This window comes from Epinephelus fuscoguttatus, linkage group LG2 (assembly GCF_011397635.1).
Source record: "Epinephelus fuscoguttatus linkage group LG2, E.fuscoguttatus.final_Chr_v1".
In the NCBI taxonomy this organism is placed as follows: Eukaryota; Metazoa; Chordata; class Actinopteri; order Perciformes; family Serranidae; genus Epinephelus; species Epinephelus fuscoguttatus.
This window is the reverse complement of record NC_064753.1, coordinates 42,596,567-42,619,150: the sequence shown is the minus strand read 5'-3', so window position 1 is coordinate 42,619,150 and position 22,584 is coordinate 42,596,567. Positions and strand designations below refer to the sequence as shown.

At 41.6% G+C, this 22,584-nt stretch overlaps 1 protein-coding gene across 3 annotated transcripts; it reads left to right on the top strand.

Moving 5' to 3' along the window:
* Positions 1 to 1,256: 1,256 nt before the first annotated feature.
* On the top strand, positions 1,257 to 21,197 carry LOC125900965 (RNA-binding protein, mRNA-processing factor 2a). 3 transcript variants are annotated; one of them, XM_049596306.1, is made up of 8 exons: positions 1,258 to 1,794; positions 6,472 to 6,549; positions 7,928 to 7,966; positions 9,617 to 9,679; positions 10,642 to 10,792; positions 13,678 to 13,841; positions 17,963 to 18,035; positions 20,115 to 21,197. In XM_049596306.1, exons 1-7 carry the CDS (start codon positions 1,516 to 1,518, stop codon positions 18,026 to 18,028), a joined length of 840 nt encoding a protein of 279 aa, XP_049452263.1. In that variant the 5' UTR covers positions 1,258 to 1,515; the 3' UTR covers positions 18,029 to 18,035; positions 20,115 to 21,197. The 3 variants fall into 3 exon arrangements, with proteins under 3 accessions (XP_049452280.1, XP_049452263.1, XP_049452271.1); XM_049596314.1 differs by having other exon boundaries at positions 1,261 to 1,794; positions 13,678 to 13,826; XM_049596323.1 differs by lacking the exon at positions 17,963 to 18,035 and having other exon boundaries at positions 1,257 to 1,794; positions 13,678 to 13,826.
* The last annotated feature ends 1,387 nt before the right edge of the window (positions 21,198 to 22,584 follow it).

The window sequence follows — 22,584 nt, the reverse complement described above, 5'->3', positions numbered from 1 at the left end:
TTGTATTTAGTGAGTGGTCATAAGTGTTTTTTCCCAAAACATGTAAAGGATAAAAATAAATGGAAATAAATTCAATGTGTTGTCAAACATAGGTGTGCCTGCCCCCAAACTGTGGAACAGTATCCCCCTCCCAATCAGATCTGCCCCCACCATTGACTCGTTGAAGTCCAAGCTCAAAACCTACTTTGATTTATCAGAATTTGAGTCCTCCAATGTGGCTTATCCCTGATGCATACCTGACCTATTGTGTCTCTAAATGGGTGAGCTGTGTACCTGACAATTATGTTAGCATTTTATTCCTTCTGTACAGCACTTTGGTGACGTGAGCTGTTTTTAAATGTGCTTTATAAATAAATTTGAGTTTGAGTTGATTTGAGGTGTGGATTACGGGGTACCCCCTCAATATTTACATGTACATTTGTAAAATGCACATGGATTTGCTAAATTCATCGATGTCATGCATTGATGCAGAAAAGACACAAACTGGTGCATAAAAATTCACCAGAATGCAGGAAATTGAGTGTTTGATGCTCAGAACTTTTCGGCCAGAGGACCCCTTAACCCCAAATTGCATGTGTCTCTCCCCTCAGAAATCTATGCTCTTGACTCTTTATATTCTTTGGTAAAACATTTATGACCACACACTTGATAACAAAAATGTAAGGACTATTTAAAGGGCAGTTTAAAGCAATTTTATTTAAGCAACTCATTTCATTACTTTACATCAAAGTGATACAGCAATAAAAATGTAAAGGATATTAATATTGATATTGATATTAATTTTGGTATTTAATTTTGTTTGTTTGATGCTCAAAATTTTACGGACAAGGACCCCAAACCCACCATTTATATGCCCCCCATGCTGAAAGAAAACATATGGCCTTGGTATCAGTGTCACAGAAACAGTAGAAGATCCAAGAGGCCTGTTTTGTACCTTTTTTTTTATTGTTTCCCTTTTTGCGAGGGAAAGAGTTGGACGTCACACACACACACACACACACAAAAACAAACAAAAATAAAAAATATTTTTCACTAAAGGTTGATGCAAACAGGAGAGGTTTGGGATAAGTGACGATTGGCTCTGTGGGTCCCATAGAAACGGTGATGCGACGGCGGAGGGGCCGGGCCTTCCTGCAACAGCTGAGGCGGATCTGCAGCCTGATTACGGCTCACAGCAGACTCCAACATAATTGATGACCTAATTGAAAAGCAGGAGGAGGAGGTGGTGGATGGGAGAGTGGAGGAGGAGGAAGAGGAGGAGGAGAAGGGGGGCGCTCGCCTCGCTCACGGACAGGAGAGAGAGACGCGCTCCAATGAGAAAAGTTTACTTGTTCTTCCTCCGCACAGTCCCACAGCTAAGGGCATTGATGTGAGCGCAGAGGACTCCAGTTTTTTACGCGCACTTCTTTCCCCCCACATCTTTCACCCTCACACACGGAGCACTAATCCACCTTCTCACCTTTAGTTTTAGCGCGTGTCTGTGTTTCTTTTCTTTCCTTTTCCTCCCTTTTATGAATGATTCTCTCTCGCAATACTACTACTACTTCTAAGATATCCTCGGATACCTCCTCGCCGTCCTCGTCCGCACGACCTCACCTCGGCACATCTTCTCTCCTCAAGTTCAGACGCCACCCGGACTTTCACAGCAGCTTCAGACGCACTTGGGGGAAATATCACTCGACAAGGAAGAACTTGATCCTGTGTGCAGCAGCAGCAGCAGCCGCTGAAGCGAGCGCCAACATGAGTCTCAAAGCTGACGCAGAGCCGAATAACAACGTCTCCATCGAAGAGGAGGTGAGTTTGGGCAAAGTTTGATTTCCAAGCAGCTCCGGACTGTGACCCCGGTGTGTTCATGTTCACTGACAAGCGAATAAAATTATGTTTCCGGCCTCAAATACACACGCACATGTGTGTGTGTGTGTGTGTGTGTGTGTGTGTGTTGGGGGAAATTCCTTCAGCTCACTGTGACTTTTTCGCTCCTTTGAAACGGTTTAAAAGGAAGTAAGGCAGTTTAAAGGGGAGAAACCACTTCCAGTAGGAATATCCTCCAAAATGTAATTTAAACACGCATTTCTTTCTCCTTAAAACTCCCAGTGACGTCAGTTTTCTTTACTGATTAAACTGTGTGTCAGCAGGTGTGAAATAATCACTGCACTGAAACAATTAAGCTCTAAGCCATGCATTTTTCATATATTTTTATTTTTAATGCATCTTTCCTTTATTTTTAAACATATTTTATTAAAAAGCTAATTTTTGTTTTTAAAATTATTTTCTTGAGACCCATACTGCTACAAAAAAAGGAGAAGGCTTTAATTTAGCTTCACATGTGAGTTGGGAAAAAAGATTTAATCCAAAAAAATGTAATTTATTAAAAAGAAACTGCAAATGAGTAAATTCAGTGAACCCATCTGGATTGGAGAAAAAAGTGCTATAAATTAAATATGTATATGGCCTTTTATGAGGAATAAAATAGGAAGTGCTGTACAGGGTTGAAGCACTGTGTAGCCTAGTTAATTGTAAAAAAAAAATAAAAAAAAAATCAGCTGCTCTTTGAGGACAAAAACGACAGGCCAGCTCACTCAATGCAAAAGTCCATGGTACAATATATGGCTTTTTAATCTTCCAAATATCCATTTATTTACAATATTTTTTCTCCACCCTTCCTGAGAATCCAGACTTTGTGACCGTGCCATTGTTTTGCATTGAGGTGCCAAAAAAAATAAGACGCGTCACACCAACTGCAGGTCATCGTGAAACTGGAGCCTAAAATAAATTAAAATAAAACAGTTAAGATCCTTAGCTGCAATTTGTAGGTTTAAATATATTTAGAATCAAAATATTACAAATGCAATAATTTTCAAATGGCCTCCAAAATAAACCGTATTGACTCTTTCCAGCTGCCTCGCCTCGGTTGTGTGTGGCCCCAGCTATATTTCCTCTTTAATGACTCCTTATGGAGAGACACTGAGGGGAGTGCTGGGCCTTTTGTTGGTCCTCCTTTGTTCCCATTATCTTCCAACAAAGCCACGTGTGGCCACTTGACTTTTCTTAGCCTGATTTCCTTTTTGTGTTTTTATCGCCTTGTAATTAAGAGCAAAGATTAAACAAACAGGATGGACATTTATTTGAAATCCCTAAAAAAAAAAAGTGTTTAGAGGTGTTAAATCATCAAGATACAGAATCATGTCAGGCGTCAGTGGTGCTGTTTGTTTGTAGAAATAAATGACCTAAATATATAAGAGATGTAATTCAGATTTTATTAAACACTACAGGTTGATACGCTCAGTCAATGAGGAGCCGACACTCAAATTAAAACATCTCCATTGAGTTTGTGTCCAGCTGAGCCGGCCTCCACTCACTGTATGTGTCGACTTGTAAAGGGCTGAGAATTGCTGCTGTGCGGCACCTGAAAAATGCCGGAGGGCCGGCAGGGTTGGGGCCGCGGGTCAGAGGAAGGAAATGGTGTCACGCTGTGCGCTGTTGTCCAGTGCTGTTCGTCTGGCAGCCCCATTGTACTGAGGGCCTCCCCACCGGCTGGGAACTAATGGGCCTCGCACTGCACTGTTTATTCCCCCGGCCGCACCGCACTGTACACAGCATCGCCTCTTAGTGTCCAGTTAGGGCAAGTCCAGGGGTCCTTGAAGGGGGATCCTGGGACCCCAGCAGGATGAAGAGCAGCTTATGTTCTTCGTTTAGACAGTAACATGTTGGAGGATCACAGGTTTCAGATAAGTCATTTTACTGTACATCTCTGTGCGAGGCAGAATGGCAGAGCCTTTTTTCTTGGATCAAGGTGCAACATTCAAGACACTGCAAAAATACATTTATTAAGATGTGTGAGTGCAAGTTAAAATAGTAAAAACAATAAAACAGTTGTCCAAAGATAAGATAAATTTCACAAGTTAATCTGCAGCTAGTCAGAGACAGCTCCTCAGCAGTGAGAGGAAGCTGTTGATCTTTTGATGAGACGAATATTAAATCCTATTTTGTTCTGACAAGGGCTTAAAGCAGTGATTCCCAACCTCAGAAGCATTGATGGATTAATGAAGGGGCCTGCCGGACACATGCCCAGGGCCCCAGAGTGTCAGGGGCCCCCCTGGCCTCCTGCAAAATGTCACTCAGATTAACATGTCACCAGGAAGAGACTCTAAATGACCTCAGAGACACAAAACCACAAAACGATGCATAACGATGACAAAGAGACACAAAACAACAACAACAGAGGCAAAACCAGGACAGTGTTGTTTTGCTCCAGTGTCAGAGACATGTTGGCCCTTTTGCATATGTGCCCAGAGGCCCACTTTCTCTTAATCCGCCCGTGGTCAGGACCCAGCCAAGGAGTCACTTGATAAATCTGAGGGGTCACCAGATGGTTAAAAAGTAAAGCAGGGAAAAAAAACTCCTGCTATATTTGTAGGGTTTATTCATCAGTGGATACTTTGCTTCTTTCAGTCTTGGAGGGATTAATCACACTTTGGTTGATCTACTCAAAACACATGCAAACTGACGAGGGGTCGCAAAGAGACGTTTAGTTTTCAGCACAGTTGATCCGAGTTTCTCTGATGCTGCCTAAAATGCTGGATCAGGATTCGGCAAGTGTGCAAGTCCATGCACCGATCTGATACCACGTAATTTGTTAATAAACTTCACAGGCGTTTCCCAGAAATCGGTTCTTCTTCACTGCTCTACAACAGTAGCTACACAAAGAGTTTCGCTCTGCAGCCACTGGCAGCTACTGTTTTAGAGCAGCAAAGAACTGTTTCCAGAAAATGGTGTGATGTTAGTGTTCAGAGCTGAATTTGACACTGGTCCCAGCAGTTCAGGGTTTAACCTGAATTCTGCCACACAACGATGATGGCAATCATTTCACATCCGTACAGCGTCAGTCGTATACAGCTGATCATTTCGTTTTTAATTCAGTGGTATTGTACTTTATTTTTTTTAAGGAGATGAAGTAGGTAACATTTTTAACTAACAGATATCACCATGTAGCTTCTCCAGATGATTACTTGCAGTTAAGACAAGTATTTTTTGTATTACGAGCTTTTTTTTTTTTTTTGTAAGGCATGAGCTAGTCTAATATGCACTGATTTGCATCTATTTCCTGAACAGAAATCTGAACACTGGATTTAGCAGGTTCAAAATTCTTATTTTAGTTTTCTTATCAAATGTTTTTACAGAGGGAATTCTGGATATCACAAATCAGAAAATACTGTCAACAGCCATAAAACTGGAAAGATTTGTGTATACAAGTGCTGCTGAAGTGGAAATTTTTGGCTCGGAGTGTGAGACACCACTTATTTTGAGAAAACAGCCTTAAAAGATATGTACTGTAAAATTCCATACACTTTAAAGGCAAAAAAATAAAATGCTAAGGTAAAACTTAACTTAAGGACATCACCATGACACGTCCTCAGCTGACTACTTACATTAAGATGACTGTTTTTTGTGATGATGATTTTTGAAATTTTATGTTTTAATATGCAAAAAAGAATCTAAGTACATATGTGCTTGTTGAATACATTTCCACAACAGCAGTAAGAACTGAAATAAACACCTGAATGTGTATTTTAGAGATTTTCTTTCCACTTGTCTGAAATAAGTCATGTTATGGAAGCAAATTGCCCAAAATCTTCCAGTGCATGAACAAATTGACGCGTGTTTAATCTCAAAACACTGTGCACTGTTCTGCTACAGTGTCCAGTTGAACGACATGTTTCCTTAAATCGGTGTGCAACAGGCTTTAAGGTACATTTTCTCTGATTTGCAAGGTGTGTCAGGTGTTACACAATCAGCTGCGACATGTAAATAAACCAAACGTTAGCAGATCTTTACTAACTGTATTGGCAATGTAACATGTTTCCCACACCAGTAATGCCCCTTTGAACTGAACTGAATTAAACCCTGTCGTGCACCTGCGCTACACAACAGAGTGTTTAACACATCACTGTTTCTGTTTAAATACACATTTTGTCGCAGGTGAACGCAGCCCTGTTTTAGCCCTGGGTGTCTTGCCTTTAAGGGTCACAAGCCCAAAAAAGTTGTGAACCTGTAGCTTTAAGGATTGAGTCTGCAGTGACACTTCAGTTTGGGAACACCTGACCAACAGTTGACACGACCTTTGCAGATGAATTAATTTGTCAGCTCCACACTGTGTTGTGTTTTTGGTGTCTGACATTCACTCATCACACTGAGGTCTTTGTCAGAAATAAAACATTTCTTGTGTTTATTCTGTCTTGTGTTCCACAGCACACTGCACGCAGAGCTCCCCTGTAAATATCCATCCATACAGTGTGTGTTAGTTATTAAGGAGGAATGAGAGACGTCGGGACCTTGGCCAAGCCTTTCTAAATCTTTCTGTGCAACTCAGTTCTTATCACACATGCTGCTGCTGTCTGGAGATCGAAGACACCAAATAAAAAGGCAGAATATTTCCAGCTGACCACATGCAGCTTTGCTTTGTGTTTGCAGGTACGAACGCTGTTTGTCAGTGGCCTACCTGTCGATATCAAACCACGGGAACTTTACCTTCTCTTCAGGCCTTTTAAGGTAGGCGACAATGTGTCATGTTTTTAAAGAGTGAAGGTGTTGTGTGTTGAGGTTTCTAAATGACTAAACAGACTTGACTTCTCCCCTCTTCTTAAAAATAAAGCAAAGGTAGCTGCTGTGTGCCAGCTGCTGGAAACAAGTCGTGGAAAGAGTCTCTGAAAGGATTATCTGCGCACAGATGAAGGTCTTTGGGAGTTTAAACATTTTATTGAAGCAACTGTAACAGTGTGCAGGTTGTCCTTTTAAAACCACTTTCCATGACGCAGTGATGTCACCGGCTGTCGCTCACACTCAGTTTATCAGAGCTCCTCTTTAGCTGAATCAAACAATCCTCTCCTGTTAATGGACGTCCAGATATTTGCATATATGGAAATGAGGCCACATCATTGTTGCTCTGTTTTTTTGACCGGACTCCATAAACACCCCTCCCACCCCGTGTCCTAACTAACCAAATTGGAAGTGGTATCCCTCGCACATGGATGATCTTGTGGAATGTGTAAATGAGTAGCCCTCGCAATTGGCCAACCAACCCTCTCCGTGACCCAGCTCGCCCACCGTGTAGGGAAATTTTTTTTTATTTCCTCTCGTAGCATTGAGACATTGTGAAACCACTGAGATGTTTTCTCAAGGCACTGTTTTACTTTTTGCCCTTTGCTTCTGCAGAAGGCAAACAGTGTGTGCAAACAGGGCTCAGTCTGATTCACTCTAGGTTTAAATTTAATCCAAATTTCAACCTTTTTTTAAAAAAGAGAAATCTTTAATATTGACTCGATTCTACGTCTTGTTTTTCTCCTCTGAATTACTGAAGCTGAATCTGGTTCGGATTGTTGCTAAGGATTTATGACAGCCAGTGAAAGTTGTTTAATTTTCCATGGCTGTAAATCAGGATCAGGAGAGATCCCATCTATCAATACTCTGGTCAGGCAAGATTCCCCGTCATTTCTCAGGAATTTGCTCCTGCTTTTACCAACCCCTGTGCTGTTTTTAACCTGGTTTAAAACCAGTGGCTGTGTTTGGAAGTCATGCCTAATCTAGGCTCAGACTTCTGCGAAAGAGAGCAAACCCTCACACATCTGATAACATGTGCTTGCCTCCTTTTTTTTAAACTAAACCTGGTCTTCATTTTCTTATTCTTAGCTCTCAGGATATCAGAGCTTTTATCTGTACAGTCATAGAAAGCTGCATTTGTTGGCATGTTTCTCTTTATTTTGCCACAATGACTGTAACACTGCCACAGAAGGATCTGTGACGGCCTGCTGTTGAGCTCAAACTGAAGGTGCACACAGGCAGGTTTCTCTTGATATAGCGAGACGCGTTCACGCCTGACTTCCTGCATGTGACTCCAGAGTGGATAATTGGCTATCTTTCTTCCCTGCAGGGTTATGAAGGGTCACTGATTAAGTTAACATCAAAACAGGTGAGACGCCCTCCATCAGTGGAGGAAACTGCTTTAATGCTCTACTTAAATACTAAACAAATGTCCAGGCAGACATTTTGTAACTTTAACATTTGGCTGAAGACATAAAAATGACAAACCATTATGATTTTTATGATATTAAAGGTCCAGTGTGTAGGAATTAGGGGGATATATTGGCAGAAATGAAAAGTGTTTTCTTTAGTTTATAATTACATTACCATCTACCGAGATCACCATGTTACACTGCCATGTTTCCACAGGAGCCCAGCATGGCTAGGCCATTTGTGTTTTCGTGTCTGCCGCCATAGTTAGCAGCCCCTGCACAATGAGCAGTGCTGGAAAGACACAGATTTATTAACCATTAAACTGCTTTATTCAGCGGTTTTACCGGTTTAAATAACCTGGTCTGTTTGTTTTGGAGAGGAAGACCTCTGCTGATAACTCGGCTCCTGGTAAAAACCTCCTGAAAGTCTGGATCTTAAAGTTACCAGAGAAAAAAGGTGAGCACACATTAGGAGGTGCTGGGCTAATGGCAGTGGTGGAATGTAACTGAGTGCGTTTACTTAAGCACAAATTTGAGGTACTTTTCATGCCACTTTATACGTCCAGTCGTCTCCATTTCAGAGGGTAATGAACTTGTTTCACTACATTTATCTGACAGCTGTAGTTACTTTACAAATTAAGATTGCGGATAAACATTTTCCTGACTTTTTCTTACTTACTTTTACTTAACTATTTGAAACCTCAGCAAATTGGCTTCATTTCTTTTAAAAACACGGGAAGAAGGCAATCAGCAACAAAAGATAAAATGACCCTAAGAAATTAGTAAAAAGAGAAAATTAAAAACAAGAAAAAAGTAATAAATAAATAAATAAATAAATAAATAAATAAATAAATAAATAAATAAACCTGGAAAAATAACAACAACAAAAAATAGCAGTAATAATATGAATAAATACAGTTTACTCAGGTTTTTTTCCATTGTTTAAAAAAAATAATTTTCAGGGGTTTTTTTTTTTTTTTGCAGTTTGAAGTAAATTTCTTACCAAGTTGCTCGTTGCCTTTCCCCCACGTTTTCCAAAGAGATTGCACCAATGCACTCAGGTTTCAAAGGTTTAAATACTTGTGAAAGGCGTCTGAAAGCAGCACAAGACGAGTGATGTTGCTCCAGGTTTCAGAGGGTTGTACTTGCAACGGCGTATTTTCACAGTTTGCTAGTCGTACTGTACTTAAAGGAACTGAATACTTTTTCACCACTGACCAGCGGCCCATCTGCAGTGATTTACCGAGTTAAATCACCTGGTTCATTTATTTTGGAGAGGAAGACGCCTCTACGGTTAATTCGGCTCCTGGTAAAAACCTACTGAACAATGAGCACTGAAAGAATTCAAACTGGGAGAAGTTTTAGCTGTGATCTGCAATCCTCACTGCTGGATTTCACTAAAATCCCCTTACATCTTACACACTGGACCTTTAAAGAAGGACACACTGTCCTCTTTTCTTGCTGATTTGTTTGACACAGGTTTTTTTATTATGATATTAAGATATATATACTTATAATCAACGTGATATTTGACAAATATGCAGCGTCTTGCATGTCAGATGCTCCCCTGTTGGTGTCACAGTGTGTTTCTTCCCTTTGCCTTCCAGCCTGTCGGGTTTGTAACCTTTGACAGTCGCTCTGGAGCTGAAGCTGCCAAAAATGCTCTAAATGTAAGCATTGCCTTATTTTTATTGTTTTCTTTTCTTGCTGTTTGATTTCCCCCCTTATTTAAAATCCTCCTTTAAATAAGTTGCTTTGTATTTTTTAGATTTGTGTTAACCTTTGCTTGAACCTAAAAAGAAGTGATTGGGAGCTGTAAAAAAAGAAATTCTTCTTTCCCATAAAATCTCTCAAAGTCAACCCATTTTGTCTTTTATAATTCAATGGCAGGGCCATTTTTGGAAAGAGGCCAGAATCCCGTAGCCTTACGGTAGTTTACTTTGACCTTGATACACATCCCTTCTTAGTCTGGTATAGCTTTCTTTATTTTGCATATCACTGCTTTACTGTAATACTTTGATCTATAGCCACATGTGTAGTGTTACCTGGACACATCTTCAGTAGTGTAACCTCTTATTTTGTCACCCAGTAGCCCACGTATCTGGCAGTATCTAACACTTCTCTCTCATAGCTTAGCCTTCCTTATGAGCATCACCTCTTAGACACACCAGCAGTCACACACACAGACACACACACACACCAAAATACTACTCACCTGCATGTGGGCACAACGCTTAGGGCACAAGAACACAAGCAGGGTTCAGCCACCTTAAAAAAGGAAGTACACTCAAACGTCTCGGCCCTTTTCCTCGTCTCCTTCTCCTCCTGGCTCTTGATTTTGTCACAAGGAAAAAGAGATGCAAGCATGTTGAAATATTTCCGGAGTGTATCCTTCAGTCTGCCCTTTTTATTTTTGTGAAGACGTGACCTTTTTTGAACACAGTATATTTTTAACTTCCCACGACAGTGTTTATCTCAAGGGAAGCTTGAAGGATACACCCTGAGTATTGAAACACGGCTTTAGGAAAGGAGGCCACGTGAGACTACTGAGCTTCTGCCCCTCAAACTCAGCCCACCTCCCTTACGATACTATGTCCCCCCCTCCTCCTCCCCTCCTCCGTCTCTCCCCCAGGGTATCCGTTTTGACCCCGAAAGCCCCCAGACCCTGCGCTTAGAGTTTGCTAAAGCCAACACGAAGATGGCAAAGAGTAAGCTGATGGCCACACCGAACCCCACAAATATCCACCCTGCTCTAGGAGCACACTTCATTGCACGGGACCCATGTAAGTTGTACGGCTGCACCACTCTAGGCTCTCTCATCCACTCTCACCTTGGCAACGCCAGTACTCGATTGCCCTTGTTGCCCTTTAAAAAAAAAAAAATCTATCTTAGCATATTGTGGTATTAAAGACAAATGGGCAGGGCTTAAACTGTGTCTAACAAATTAAGGACTAACTCACCTCCACATGCATGTGTCATCTCGACTCTTCAGACAGCCGCTTTGCTTCTGTACAGCTGGGAAATTCCACTCTCACAGGGTTTAGTCAGCAGCTCTCTCTGCAGAAACACCTGCTGGATTCAGTAGTTTGGGACAGACCATGGTTGACAACAGTGTTAGGCTGCATTCAGACCAGATTTCGACTGGAGCAAATTACTCGTGTTGTGGTTACAAGCAGAGGAGGACAGAAAACCACAAGGAAGGGTTGTAAACAAACTGTGGGAAAGCAGCGGTTCACAAAATTGTAAATTGCAGCGTTTTTTTTTTTTTTTACTCACTAAGGTCAGTCTCTGTTCTTCCTCTCACTGCAGCTGCATCTTTGCTGCTTGGATTTCACCATGCAGGTATAAACTAGGAGTATAACCATCGGGGTTCCCACACATTTTTACCAATGCATGTTCAAAACATGTCCATAATATTTTACCCTATTTCCATGACTTAGGTCTGAAACAACCCAGACACCTTGGACAACATGTGATTTGAAGTAAGGCAGATTTATAGGTGTGTCGGCTCCACGCAGAGCCTACACAAGCAGCCTGTGCAGTTGTGAGCATTTATACTTGTGTGGTGATGTCTGTCAGCTCTGCAGTTACACCTCCAAAACACTAGTTAGTGGTGGGGTTTCTGAAGTAAATTCTGATTGATTCAAAAGTACACAAATCGGCTTCATTATAACACAAGATTCACAGACAGAACACTTGTCTTTTGCTGGACACTTTCCCCCCACAAATACAACATGCTAATGTTATTAGCATGAGTCTATGACATTTTACATTGCATAAATTAGCCTAGCAGCTAGTGGACTTTCTTCGACTAATATGGAGCTAGGATAAATTGCACACAAAACTTAACTTGCCGCTGTGTGGGGGCTTTACTGTCTTCACATTTGTTAGGTTAGCTTAGGTTCCACTGAGGGAAATGGAACCTGTGTTGCAGTGACGTGTAGTTGCATATCTGGGAAGTGCACGTCAGGCTACGGCACAAGCTGTGGCAAAGAGTAGGCTACACATCTATGCAGAGTCTACGCCACAGAAGTAGCCTATAAATCCCGCCATAGAGTGCAGTTCCAAATGTGGAGAGATACGCACACTGTTTCCCCACAACTAAATTTGGCCACTATTGCGCTGTCTGTAAACGTAGCTCTGCGCAAGAGGTGTATGAATAATGTGAGATCCAGTCAGATCGTTGACCGCTGCAATGGACTGGTTTAAGTTGTCTCGCAGCTGTAGCAATGATTATCATGATGGTAGAAGGGTAAAGTTGTGGCATGGCATGAAATACATGCTGACGTTGGCACTCTGAGCAGCGTTTTAGTTGTCGTTAGGGATGCACGATAATATTGGCACATCATCTGTATCGGCCAATATCGTCCTTAAAATGAAGGAATGAAATCAGAATCAGCCAACATGCTTTTTCTTACTTTGCACAATGAATGAATATTACATGCACTGAAAGTATTGTATTTCATGTCTCCATCTGCTGGTGGGCCGTCACGATAAGGGTATGCATGCATGATATGATAATTCAACTACAGAAGAGACTTAATGATCACTAAAATTAGGTGGGAAAAGGTGAATATATTGATATTGCCATTTGTCAGAGTTGTTTCGGATTTCGACAAAAAAATCAAATATCGTGCATCCCTACTTGTCTTGAAACGTTTTGGTGCAGAGCCTCCTTCCAGCCTCTCTCGAGCCATGTATCATATCTATCATTCACATACATTATTAAACACACTCCTCCTGTTTGCTAACTTGACTCGCACGTTAGACATACCCGCCCCCAACTAGCTGCTGCACTAATTCAACAGTCAAACAGTGCAGCCCTGGATTTTAAATTAGTCATGCATGGAACTTATTTTGCTTAAGGATTGAAACCCCAGCCAACCTTTGTATGTGGGGAGTTAAAAACTGGCCCGATATGGGATTGTCTATGGATTCCACAGGGGCCCATGTCCAGTGCCCACATAGTTTGGCCCCACATAGGTTATGCTGGGGCTACCTGGGTATGAGGTGGGTATGGGCCTAAAATGGGCATGTTATCTTGGCCACTTGGGTAAACCCACACATGTGGGCAATTGGCACAGGGCCAACGTGGAACCTGTGGACAGTCCCATATAGGGCCCATATTTCTGTCCATTCACGACCCATATGGGCCCCACATACAGATGTTGATGGAGATTGTTAGGAACAAATTTTAAACAATGGCCAAAACATTTTTCTTCCAAACCATGTCCATACCTGGAAAACTTCTCCATGAGTTTCATGACCGTGGAAACCCTTGGTTAGTATTTTCGGATCAGCTCCACCTGCTCGCAAACTTTGCAGTGTCATGTGTCAACGTTTAGTCAGATTGAACTCTGTGTGAAGCCGAAAACACGGCCGATTTTGATGTGTATGTGATAGTGATGCGTACAGCGAAATCTGGTCTGACTGCACTTTATAGGAGTACATTATTTTCCTTTAGTGATAATTCAAGCCATTACAATATTACGAGATTCATCAGTAGTAAACATGAAGTCACACAAAGCAGTTAGCAAACCTCTTTTTTGCAGCATGTTTTGACGACACATTTTCTTCTTCATTTAAAATGTTTAGCGTCTTTACATGTTTATATGTTTAAGGGTAGGTCAGTCAGCTTTACGTTTCCTCCCGCCCTGTACTTCCCCAGATGATCTAACAGGGGCAGCACTGATCCCAGCATCTCCGGATGCCTGGACTCCTTACCCCCTGTACACCACGGAGCTGACCCCAGGCCTCCCTCACGCAGCCTTCACTTACCCGGCGGCCGCTGCCGCTGCTGCAGCCCTCCACGCCCAGGTGAGGGACCAACCGGTGTGTGTTTCTCTTATCTTCTATTCTTTTTAAGTAGCACACATTTAGCTCTAACAACACAGGGAACCTTTTTAGAGACACATTAATGTCTGCACCGAGGTACGATCATAAAATGAGAGTGGTAGTGATGCACTGCTGCTGTTTGACAACATGGTGCACTTTTAAAAGCAGACTTTAAGATTCCTGAAACAGTCCCAGTGGCCCTCTGAGGTATTACAATAACAGCACAATTTGTGGAGCCACAAATATCTTCTCTGCAAATTGTTGGCTGCACAACTTGTGCCCAGTCTTAATGTTGTGAAACAGAGAGTCAAATGAAATTAAAACCCTGAGTTATATTGTAATAAAGATTTGTCATTTCAAAATGGAAAATGACTTCACTCCTGTTTTGCCTTCAGTGGACGTGGTGTGTACATTCTTTGATGTAGTGTTACAATACCACGCACTTCCTTTAAAGCCCTCTTTGTGGTTGTCATCTGGCTGCTTTTGGCTCACTGCTTCCTTTTTGTTGATCACTCTCAGACATTGAGGTATAAATTTTTCCTTTAATGGAGCTCGTGCATCACTATCCCATCTGTGTGCTGGAGGTTAAAAGTGCTCACTAATAAAATACTCATGTTTTGGTCTACGGCGTGGACTAAAGAAGCAGAAATCATTTTAGAAAAATAAACATTTGAGCCTTAAGATGGAGTTTTGAACCAAGACTAAGTAGGTGTGCGTATAGACAGTAGATGCACTGCATGCTCACTTGCTTTAACATTTAACTGTCACTGTTTCAGTCTGAAATGTGTTTAAAACATTATTTCTTTCTAGAGAAATGAGTGTACAGAGTGTTTACTTTGTAAGCTAATTGCAGCAGAAATGCTACAGCAGTAGTGCAGCTAACTACAAAGCAGTGGGCAGGGCTTTTGGTAACAATAGCAATGGAAAATATTTCTCTTGTTGGGTCATTTAAAGTTCATTGTGATCTAACTTCCTCCTGCAATGTAAGAGCACAGGGGAGTGCTACACTGCAAAGTAGGCAGCTATTACATAGACCATTTTGTGGGGCGTAAGAGGCGCAGGAATGTTAGGTATTTGCTTGGAGAAATTGTCAGACCTGATGGCCTTCTCTGGAGGTGCCAACTTACTGTCCACGTCCCTGTTGGAACATAAGCTGACTGTGTAGCCACACAAAGGGGGGAAAGGCCTTTTTAATTGCAATCCGATGAAAGATCCCTAAAATGCCCCGAGTTCTCTCCCCACTGACTCTCGGCCTCGTTAGTTTGACTGTGTGACACAGCAGTGTAACATCAAATGTCTCTTAAACAACTGATGATAACCTCCTGAGTGTATTAAAGAGACGGTTCACCCCAAAGTCATATTTTTCCTCTTACCTGTAGTGCTGTTTATCAAACTAGATTGTTTTGGTGTGAGCTGTTGAGTACCAGCTGGCATTGGACGTCAGTATGATGTCAGAGAGATGTTTTGACTCTTTCGTTGGACAGACATTAAATGTGGGTTGGCAATATTTTAAATATTGTTAGAACTTCACGATGTGTGGACGATAACATTATGAAATTTTGTGAGCCATTGTTTTTTTTTTGTTTTTTTCCCCCTCTACCTTGATTAAATGTTTTACATCAAGATGACGTTGACATGAAATGTTTGGAAGACTGGATTTTGGTTGCTTGTGGTTACAGATGATATTTGGGTTACAAAATATTGCTGCCATTAGACGTTCTGACGTTGAATTTTGGCCAAACCAAATATCAACATTGATGGTAGGGCTGCCCTCAACTAAGAATTTTCCTAGTCGACCAACAGTCGTCACTTAGGGCTCATTAGTCAACTAGTCACCCACATGTTTACGATATTAATATGATTATTAAATGATATATTTTGGGCGAGGCAACACAATGGTTTGAGTTGAAGGTGTGAGAAAGAATAGTATCAGTAACATTGTTAACACTGTGCTACATTACAGAGAAATACAAAACCGTACCAATGAACCTTCATTAAAGGGAAATTTCGGTTTATTTCAACCTGTTTAACAGGTTGGAGGAGAACAAGCAGCGATCTTATACTGTGCCTGAAATCTCGCAAGCTCTAGATAAAGCCCAGCTGGACACTACTCCAGGTGGAGGTGTCTCGTCCTCGGTCACATCCAGACCTTGAAAATAAGGCTGCAACCGGTCCCATTCCTTGCAACAGAGGCATTCCTCTTCTGTGGGCACTGGGGCACAGCATTCACAGGTACACCACCAATCTCCAGAGCTACGCAGCCTTGTGGCAGCCGTTCCTCCTCTCTCGTCCTCTACCTGTTGCGCCTCTCTCTCTCTCTCTCCTCCTCCGTTCTTCAATTTCACGAAGCTCTTCGTCAGTGTATTCTGGCTCAAATAAATGAGGACGGCCATCAAACTCTGCAAAATCAAATTCCTCCTCCACAAAGTCGAAGTCTGGCAAAAAGTCAGCCATTATTCTATAAATCTTTCATAAAATAAATGAATGAACTTTTCAGGCTACTGTCTGATTCTGCCTTCCAGCTGTTGCTGCTTGTTCTCACGAAATTTCAGGCACGGTATGAGATCGCTGCTTGTTCCGCGATATTTCGGCCGCGCTTTGGAAAGCAGAGCTAAATGGTAAACAAACATGGCAGCACACCGGTAAGGTAAGACAACACATTTACATGTCATTTTCTATATGTTCTCTGACATTTGTCCTAACGATATGAGGCGGTCTTTGTGGGAAAAAAAACAAAAGCTTGTTTAGTGGACTAACTTTGCACTTGAAGGTTGCCCGTTCACTGACGCTTTAACAGGTCTGACGCTACTATGCGCCCCGGCTGTATCTAGGCTAACAGCTAACATGCTAACTATTATTTTTATGTCACTAGTCACTTGAAACAAATTTAGGACGATAGGAGACAGGTTGAAATAAACCGAAATTTCCCTTTTGATATAGGCCTATATTTATCTACAAGTGCACGTCACACACTGAGCGAGCCGCCTGTTAATGACGCTGTGGGCTAATGGGCATGTAGCTACTTCCATGTTTCAGATGATACGTCATGTTTGTAGTCGACCAATGAAGATGAGTTTACATATCACCTTGGGTTCGTCCTTCACCTTCTCAAAATGATCCCACACTTTGGATTTCCTGCCCGACATGTTATTAACTAGCCTGTGGAATAACCGCAGGTACCAGCCCTGGAAATTAACCTGACTCCTGTCTGACTGCTGAGCGTGGCCACTTCCTGTGTCTGTCCTTTCAAAGTAAATTCCCACATGGTCCAGCCATAAAGGTTTTAATTTATTTTGTCAAGGCGCAGCTCCTAATAGAGTTTCACATTTGTTTTCTGCGACTAAGCGACCAATGAAATCTAATCGACTAATGTCCTTTTGGTCGACTCTTAGAGGGCAGCCCTAGATGGTAGCCAGCTCGGGTGTTGGAGATACTGGCCGTAGAGATGACCACCTTCTGACATTATGGAACTAGATGGCACTCCAAAAAAATACATTTCCAAAACTCAACAACAGTTCCTACATGAACCTGCTCACAACCAGTTCTGTGAATTATCTTGAGTAACTGGGTCATGACTTCTGGAAAGAGACATTAGTCTTTGCAGCTTTGCTGTTTTTTCCAAGTGCCATCTAGTTCTATTATATCGGAGAGAAGGCAGGCGATATCTCCAACACTCTGCACCTCACACCAAAACAATCTAGATTTGATGAGCAGCACTACAACAGGTAAGAGGAAAAACATGTATTTTTGATTTGAGGTGACCTGTCCTTTAAGCAGCTGTGGCCTCTGCCCTGTGTGTAGAAATGTGAGGCCTCATTCTGCCGCAGGTTTTAGTCACAGGTATGAAAAGGTACCAGCTCTCGCCCCGTGGAAATGTTTAACACATGGAGAGGTTCAGCGCTCCACATTTCCATGCCTGTTAATTACTCGAGGACCATTGTCCTCTGTGAGCAGCTACGTGACCCACATTCCCATGGCTTCAGTGACCACGGCTTAAAGGGACAGTCCTCCCAAACCTGCTTGTCAAGTGTGTGAACTGATAAAATCTGCAGAGCTGAGGATTGAAGCTGAGGCCTGGTTCTGGTCTGCTGTACATGACTATGTTTGTGTTTCTTCAGATGCGTTGGTACCCTACTCCCTCTGAGACTTCCCAGCCTGGATGGAAGTCCCGGCAGTTTTGTTAGATATTTAGTGAGTAACCTTTGGTACCACAGTGTTTTTCTAACTGCTAACCTGATGATGTCATGCAAACTGAAACCTGCACAATAACAGTGTTTGTCTGAAAACTGCAGAATGTTTCAACATGAACAAACCAAAAACTGTTTTGGTGTTAAAAGATGAGGCTGGTGATATTCTAGATTTCTTTTTGTTTAAATTGTCATCAAATCCCATGAAAAGATCGAAACTTACAGTGTGTTAGTCCAACTTGTCTGTGGCACTCAAACCTACACAAAATTGTTCTTAACAAAAATAAATATTTGAAAACAGGCATGAATATATACTGTAATTTTTTTTTAATGCTAAATGTTTTCCTTAAACAGCTGGGTGCTGTAGTTTTTATCAAGTGCAACTCAAACAGGATTTGATTGGGCATTTGTTGGGGACAGTTTTCAGCTGTGGATTAATGCACATGGGACGGAAGGGAAATTACAGTGCCTGTGCTCATTGTGATAAAAGAACATGTCACCTGTCACCAACAATGTGGCTCATTGATGCATTAACAACAAAGCTCTAAAGCACAGGGGAATATAGATCAGGGCTTGGATATACAGCTGGGATCAAATCACTGACTACAGCACAGTATACAGTCTTTTCCCTTTATTCCAAAAGCAGTTTATGCGGCTAATATAAATGAATATTCCACTAATATTTACATGCAGCTTTGAATACTAGAACAATAGGGTTTTTTTGGAGTTCTCTACTTGTGGCAGACTTGTTAGCTTTCCTTGCCATTAAAACCTGAATAATATCAGCATATCGCACATCGCGATCACAAATGCTTTATTCGAAAAAACCTAATTCGGAATATCCAAATGTAAAATGCTGTTTGCGTGACCCATATCAAATTTGGAATATCAGCGTTCTTGTAAATGTAGTCACTGTTTTTATTCTTTATGAGATTTATCGACAAGAAGGACAATCACCAGACCGTTCCTCTTAGGGCCCGTGTTCACATGGTGTAGCATTTCATCTCAGCGCTTCATGTAGAAAGTCTTCCCGGTGCTTTTTTAAAAATGACGGACTGTGTGGGATTTGTTTCTATTAGGGATGCACGATAATATTGTCACGTCATTGGTATCGGCCAGTATTGGTTTTAAAAATGAACTATTAGAATCGGCCAACATGCTTTTTCTTATTTTGCACAATGAATCTGCTGGTGGGCCGTCACGATAAGAGTACACATGCATAATGTAATATAATTCCACCACAGAAGAGACTTGATCACTAAAATTAGGTGGAGAAAAAAGTGGATGTATGTATAAGTATTGATTATCGGTCAAATGAGTCGTTGCATATCGGCAAAATATCCGATATCGTGCTTCCCTAGTTTCGATGATGATATCTTGAGTTTGATGTAAACTAGGTAGCTAATGTAACGCTACGTTAACAGAGGGTTTACTACACATCTTGCAACTTGTGTGGTGATAAAAGCAAAACGCTCACCGGCAACACTCAGTGTCCACCGGCCAATGTGCTCCAAAAATGGGCTTTTCTGTCTTTGTTGCGGTATTTTAATTTAGCTCAGGATAGACAGTAGCTAAAGCAGCTGCAGTGACGACACCAGCGCCGTTCTGAAAAGATCAGAAGTTTTCGTAGCAGCTGAGTGCAGCGCTTTTGCTCTAGGCAGCTGCATACGCTCTCTTCTCATTGGGAACGACTGGGGGGAAAAAAACTGCCACTGAGAAAACCCCATGTGGACACAGGCCCTTAGGCTGTTTATTTTATTTTTCTAATAGCTCTTGAGTTTTCAGAAATTATTTAAATCATTTACAAGTGTTCACTGGGTGATGTGTTCCTTTATTACGATGAAGCTTGGCATTGCAATTTGAGTTAAATGCTTAGTGACCATCCTGCTGCCACGAAACAGTTAGCAGCACACCAAATGTGTATTAATCCGCAGCTGAAAATAGTCCCCACTTTGAGGGAGTCAAAGCATTGTTGGACTAACACTTATTTTTCATCTTTTCATGCATTTTTTGACAACAGACCTTAATCTAAAGTGTTTTTTGTTTAGTTTGGACTAACTCTCGTTCTCCCTGTTTCCTTCAGGCCTCTGGAAACCACACCTTTGTCCAGCTGATGTGAGGTTTGCCAAGCTCTTCATTAATTTAATCAGGTTTATTTAATGGACAAATGTGCATTATTATAAACAAACAGTATTTATATCTCCTCCCGATTGTCTGTGGGGGGGAGTCTGAGTTGAAACCATCTTGCTGTCGACAATCTGAGCTTATCCTTGGCAACTATTGCGGTACCATCTTAGCACTTCAAAAAAACCAACCTCATGCAAAGCCTAGTCAAACTCTATGGATCATATTTGCTGAGGAAATTTGACTCATTGAAGTAACCGTTGTTAAGCTAGTCCTCCCGTGGAGTTACCGCTGCTCCTGGGAGGTTTAGAAGCGTTAAGAGTCATTGCATGTTAGTCTTTTTGGCATGAATTTAGAACGCAGAGTTCTGTGTATCCTAATTTTCTTAGTGTTTGTGTTGCCTCTTTACCTTTTGGCCTAGACAGCGACATGTTTTGTTTTCCTGTAGAACCTTGGTCTTACCTCTGTGAAAGCTAGGCTGTTGTGTAAATGGCTTATCTCGCATGGACCTTGTGAATGCATCCCTACGTTCTATGACAACCCCAGTCCTTATGATCATATCAATGTCTGTCATTATTTGAGCAAAGGAAAGTACAAATATTTTTGTACTTTTTTGCGTAATGTATATTTATGCATTTTTGTGCAACTAAAATAATGAACCTGTATAAGTTGGATGTTTAGTCGTCTCTTGTGTTTTTGGTGTTACTTTGATCCTATAATCTTGTTGATGTAGTTTTAAAGAAGAAAAAAGTGCAATTTGTTTAAAGGGGGAATGGGTATCTGTCAAAAATGGAAGTATTCTGAACGTGGCTTGTGCCATTCTGCTAAAATGAGATTGCTGTAAAACGATCTTTTCAGAATGTGAAACTGGACTACAAACGTAAAGGGTTGTTTTCTTCTGGGGGGCCATTTTGAAATGGGAAGCAGGATTTAGAGCGATGGAGGAATTTAGTTTGTGGTTTAGAAACATGTTTGTCTTTGTATCTGCTGTGCATAAGATGTAAAAAATATTCCCATCTTATGAATAATAAAGAAGTGAATGCATTTCTCTCTGGGCACCTGTCATTTATCACCGCGGCAAGTCAGTGGCCAATCAAAGTTAACAAACGCTCCGACACTGTACGCCAACTCAGATGCTGACATCAATAATTCATGCCAACTTTTCATTTGTAATGCACCATTGCATTAGTGTTGCTTTGCATCACGCTGACCTCCACACTCTGCCCTCATAAGCTGGTAAGACGCTCTGTTCAGCCAACCGTGACGGCTCCTCCAGGGACTCTTGAGTGACTGTTCTCAGTACGACCAGCTGCCTAATTGTAGTGGTGACTGTGCTGGTGGCGGACTGTAAACGTTTGTCCATATTGTGGACAGTTAATTTATGGTACAGGATTTGTTATTGTCTTTGACGCAATATGTAATGACAGCTTCATCTGGCACATTTATACGCCTCCACTGAGTGATGGCTCCCCTTTTTCCTTTAAGAAAAGACGGCATGGCATACTATGAGTTTAGACTGGAGGCAGAAATGGAATATAAATGTTTTAAGTGTAAAATCACCTGGAAATAAGAATTGCTGTGTTTTTATAACTATCATTGAGCTATTTATATCTAACTACAAAGCAAGTCCTCGTCTACGGAGATCACCGTGTTTCACCACCATGTTTCTACAGTAACCCAGCGCAGCCAAACCAAACACTGGCTCTAGACAGGGCCATTTGCGTCGGTCACTGTAGTTGGCAGCCCCTCCGTAACGAGCAGTGTCGGGAAAACTTGTTTTTTTTTTTTTTTAACCTAAACTGCTTTATTCAGTTTTTACCCGTTTAAATCAGAGTCTGCTCATCATGCCTCTGCTGATTTAAAAACCTCCTAAACATCTTAAGATACTGGGGGGATAAAAGGGGAGCACAAATTAGCAAGTGCAAAGCTAACGTCCACCTCCAACATGCCAAACGATGTAGGAGAAACACTGATTTCTAACGTGAAACTGCTTTAATCAGTGTCTTAATCACCTGGTCTATTTGTTTTGGAGAGGAAGAGACCTCTGAGGATGATTTGGCTCCCACTTAAAACCTCAAACAATGAACACTGAAGGAATTCTGACCTGGAGAAGTTTCAGCTGGTTGCAATCTGTAGTTAGAGACTTATGTTGTGTTCACAGCGGGCACGAACAAAACAATTTGCATGAGTGAATCACATGTAAAGCCAATGCAAAGACGTGATAAGACACAAATTTCTACTGGGTGACACAAATGACACACATGGCCCAATTTCTTGTCATCTGCTTTTTTAGCAAGAGTTGACAATCTGAACTTCAGCGACCAATTCGCGGCACGTTACCCAGTCAGCACTGAGATCCTCCAGGGACGTATAACGCTGAGGATGTACCAGCGGAAGTTCACTCATTGATTCAGCAACTTCATGCACAA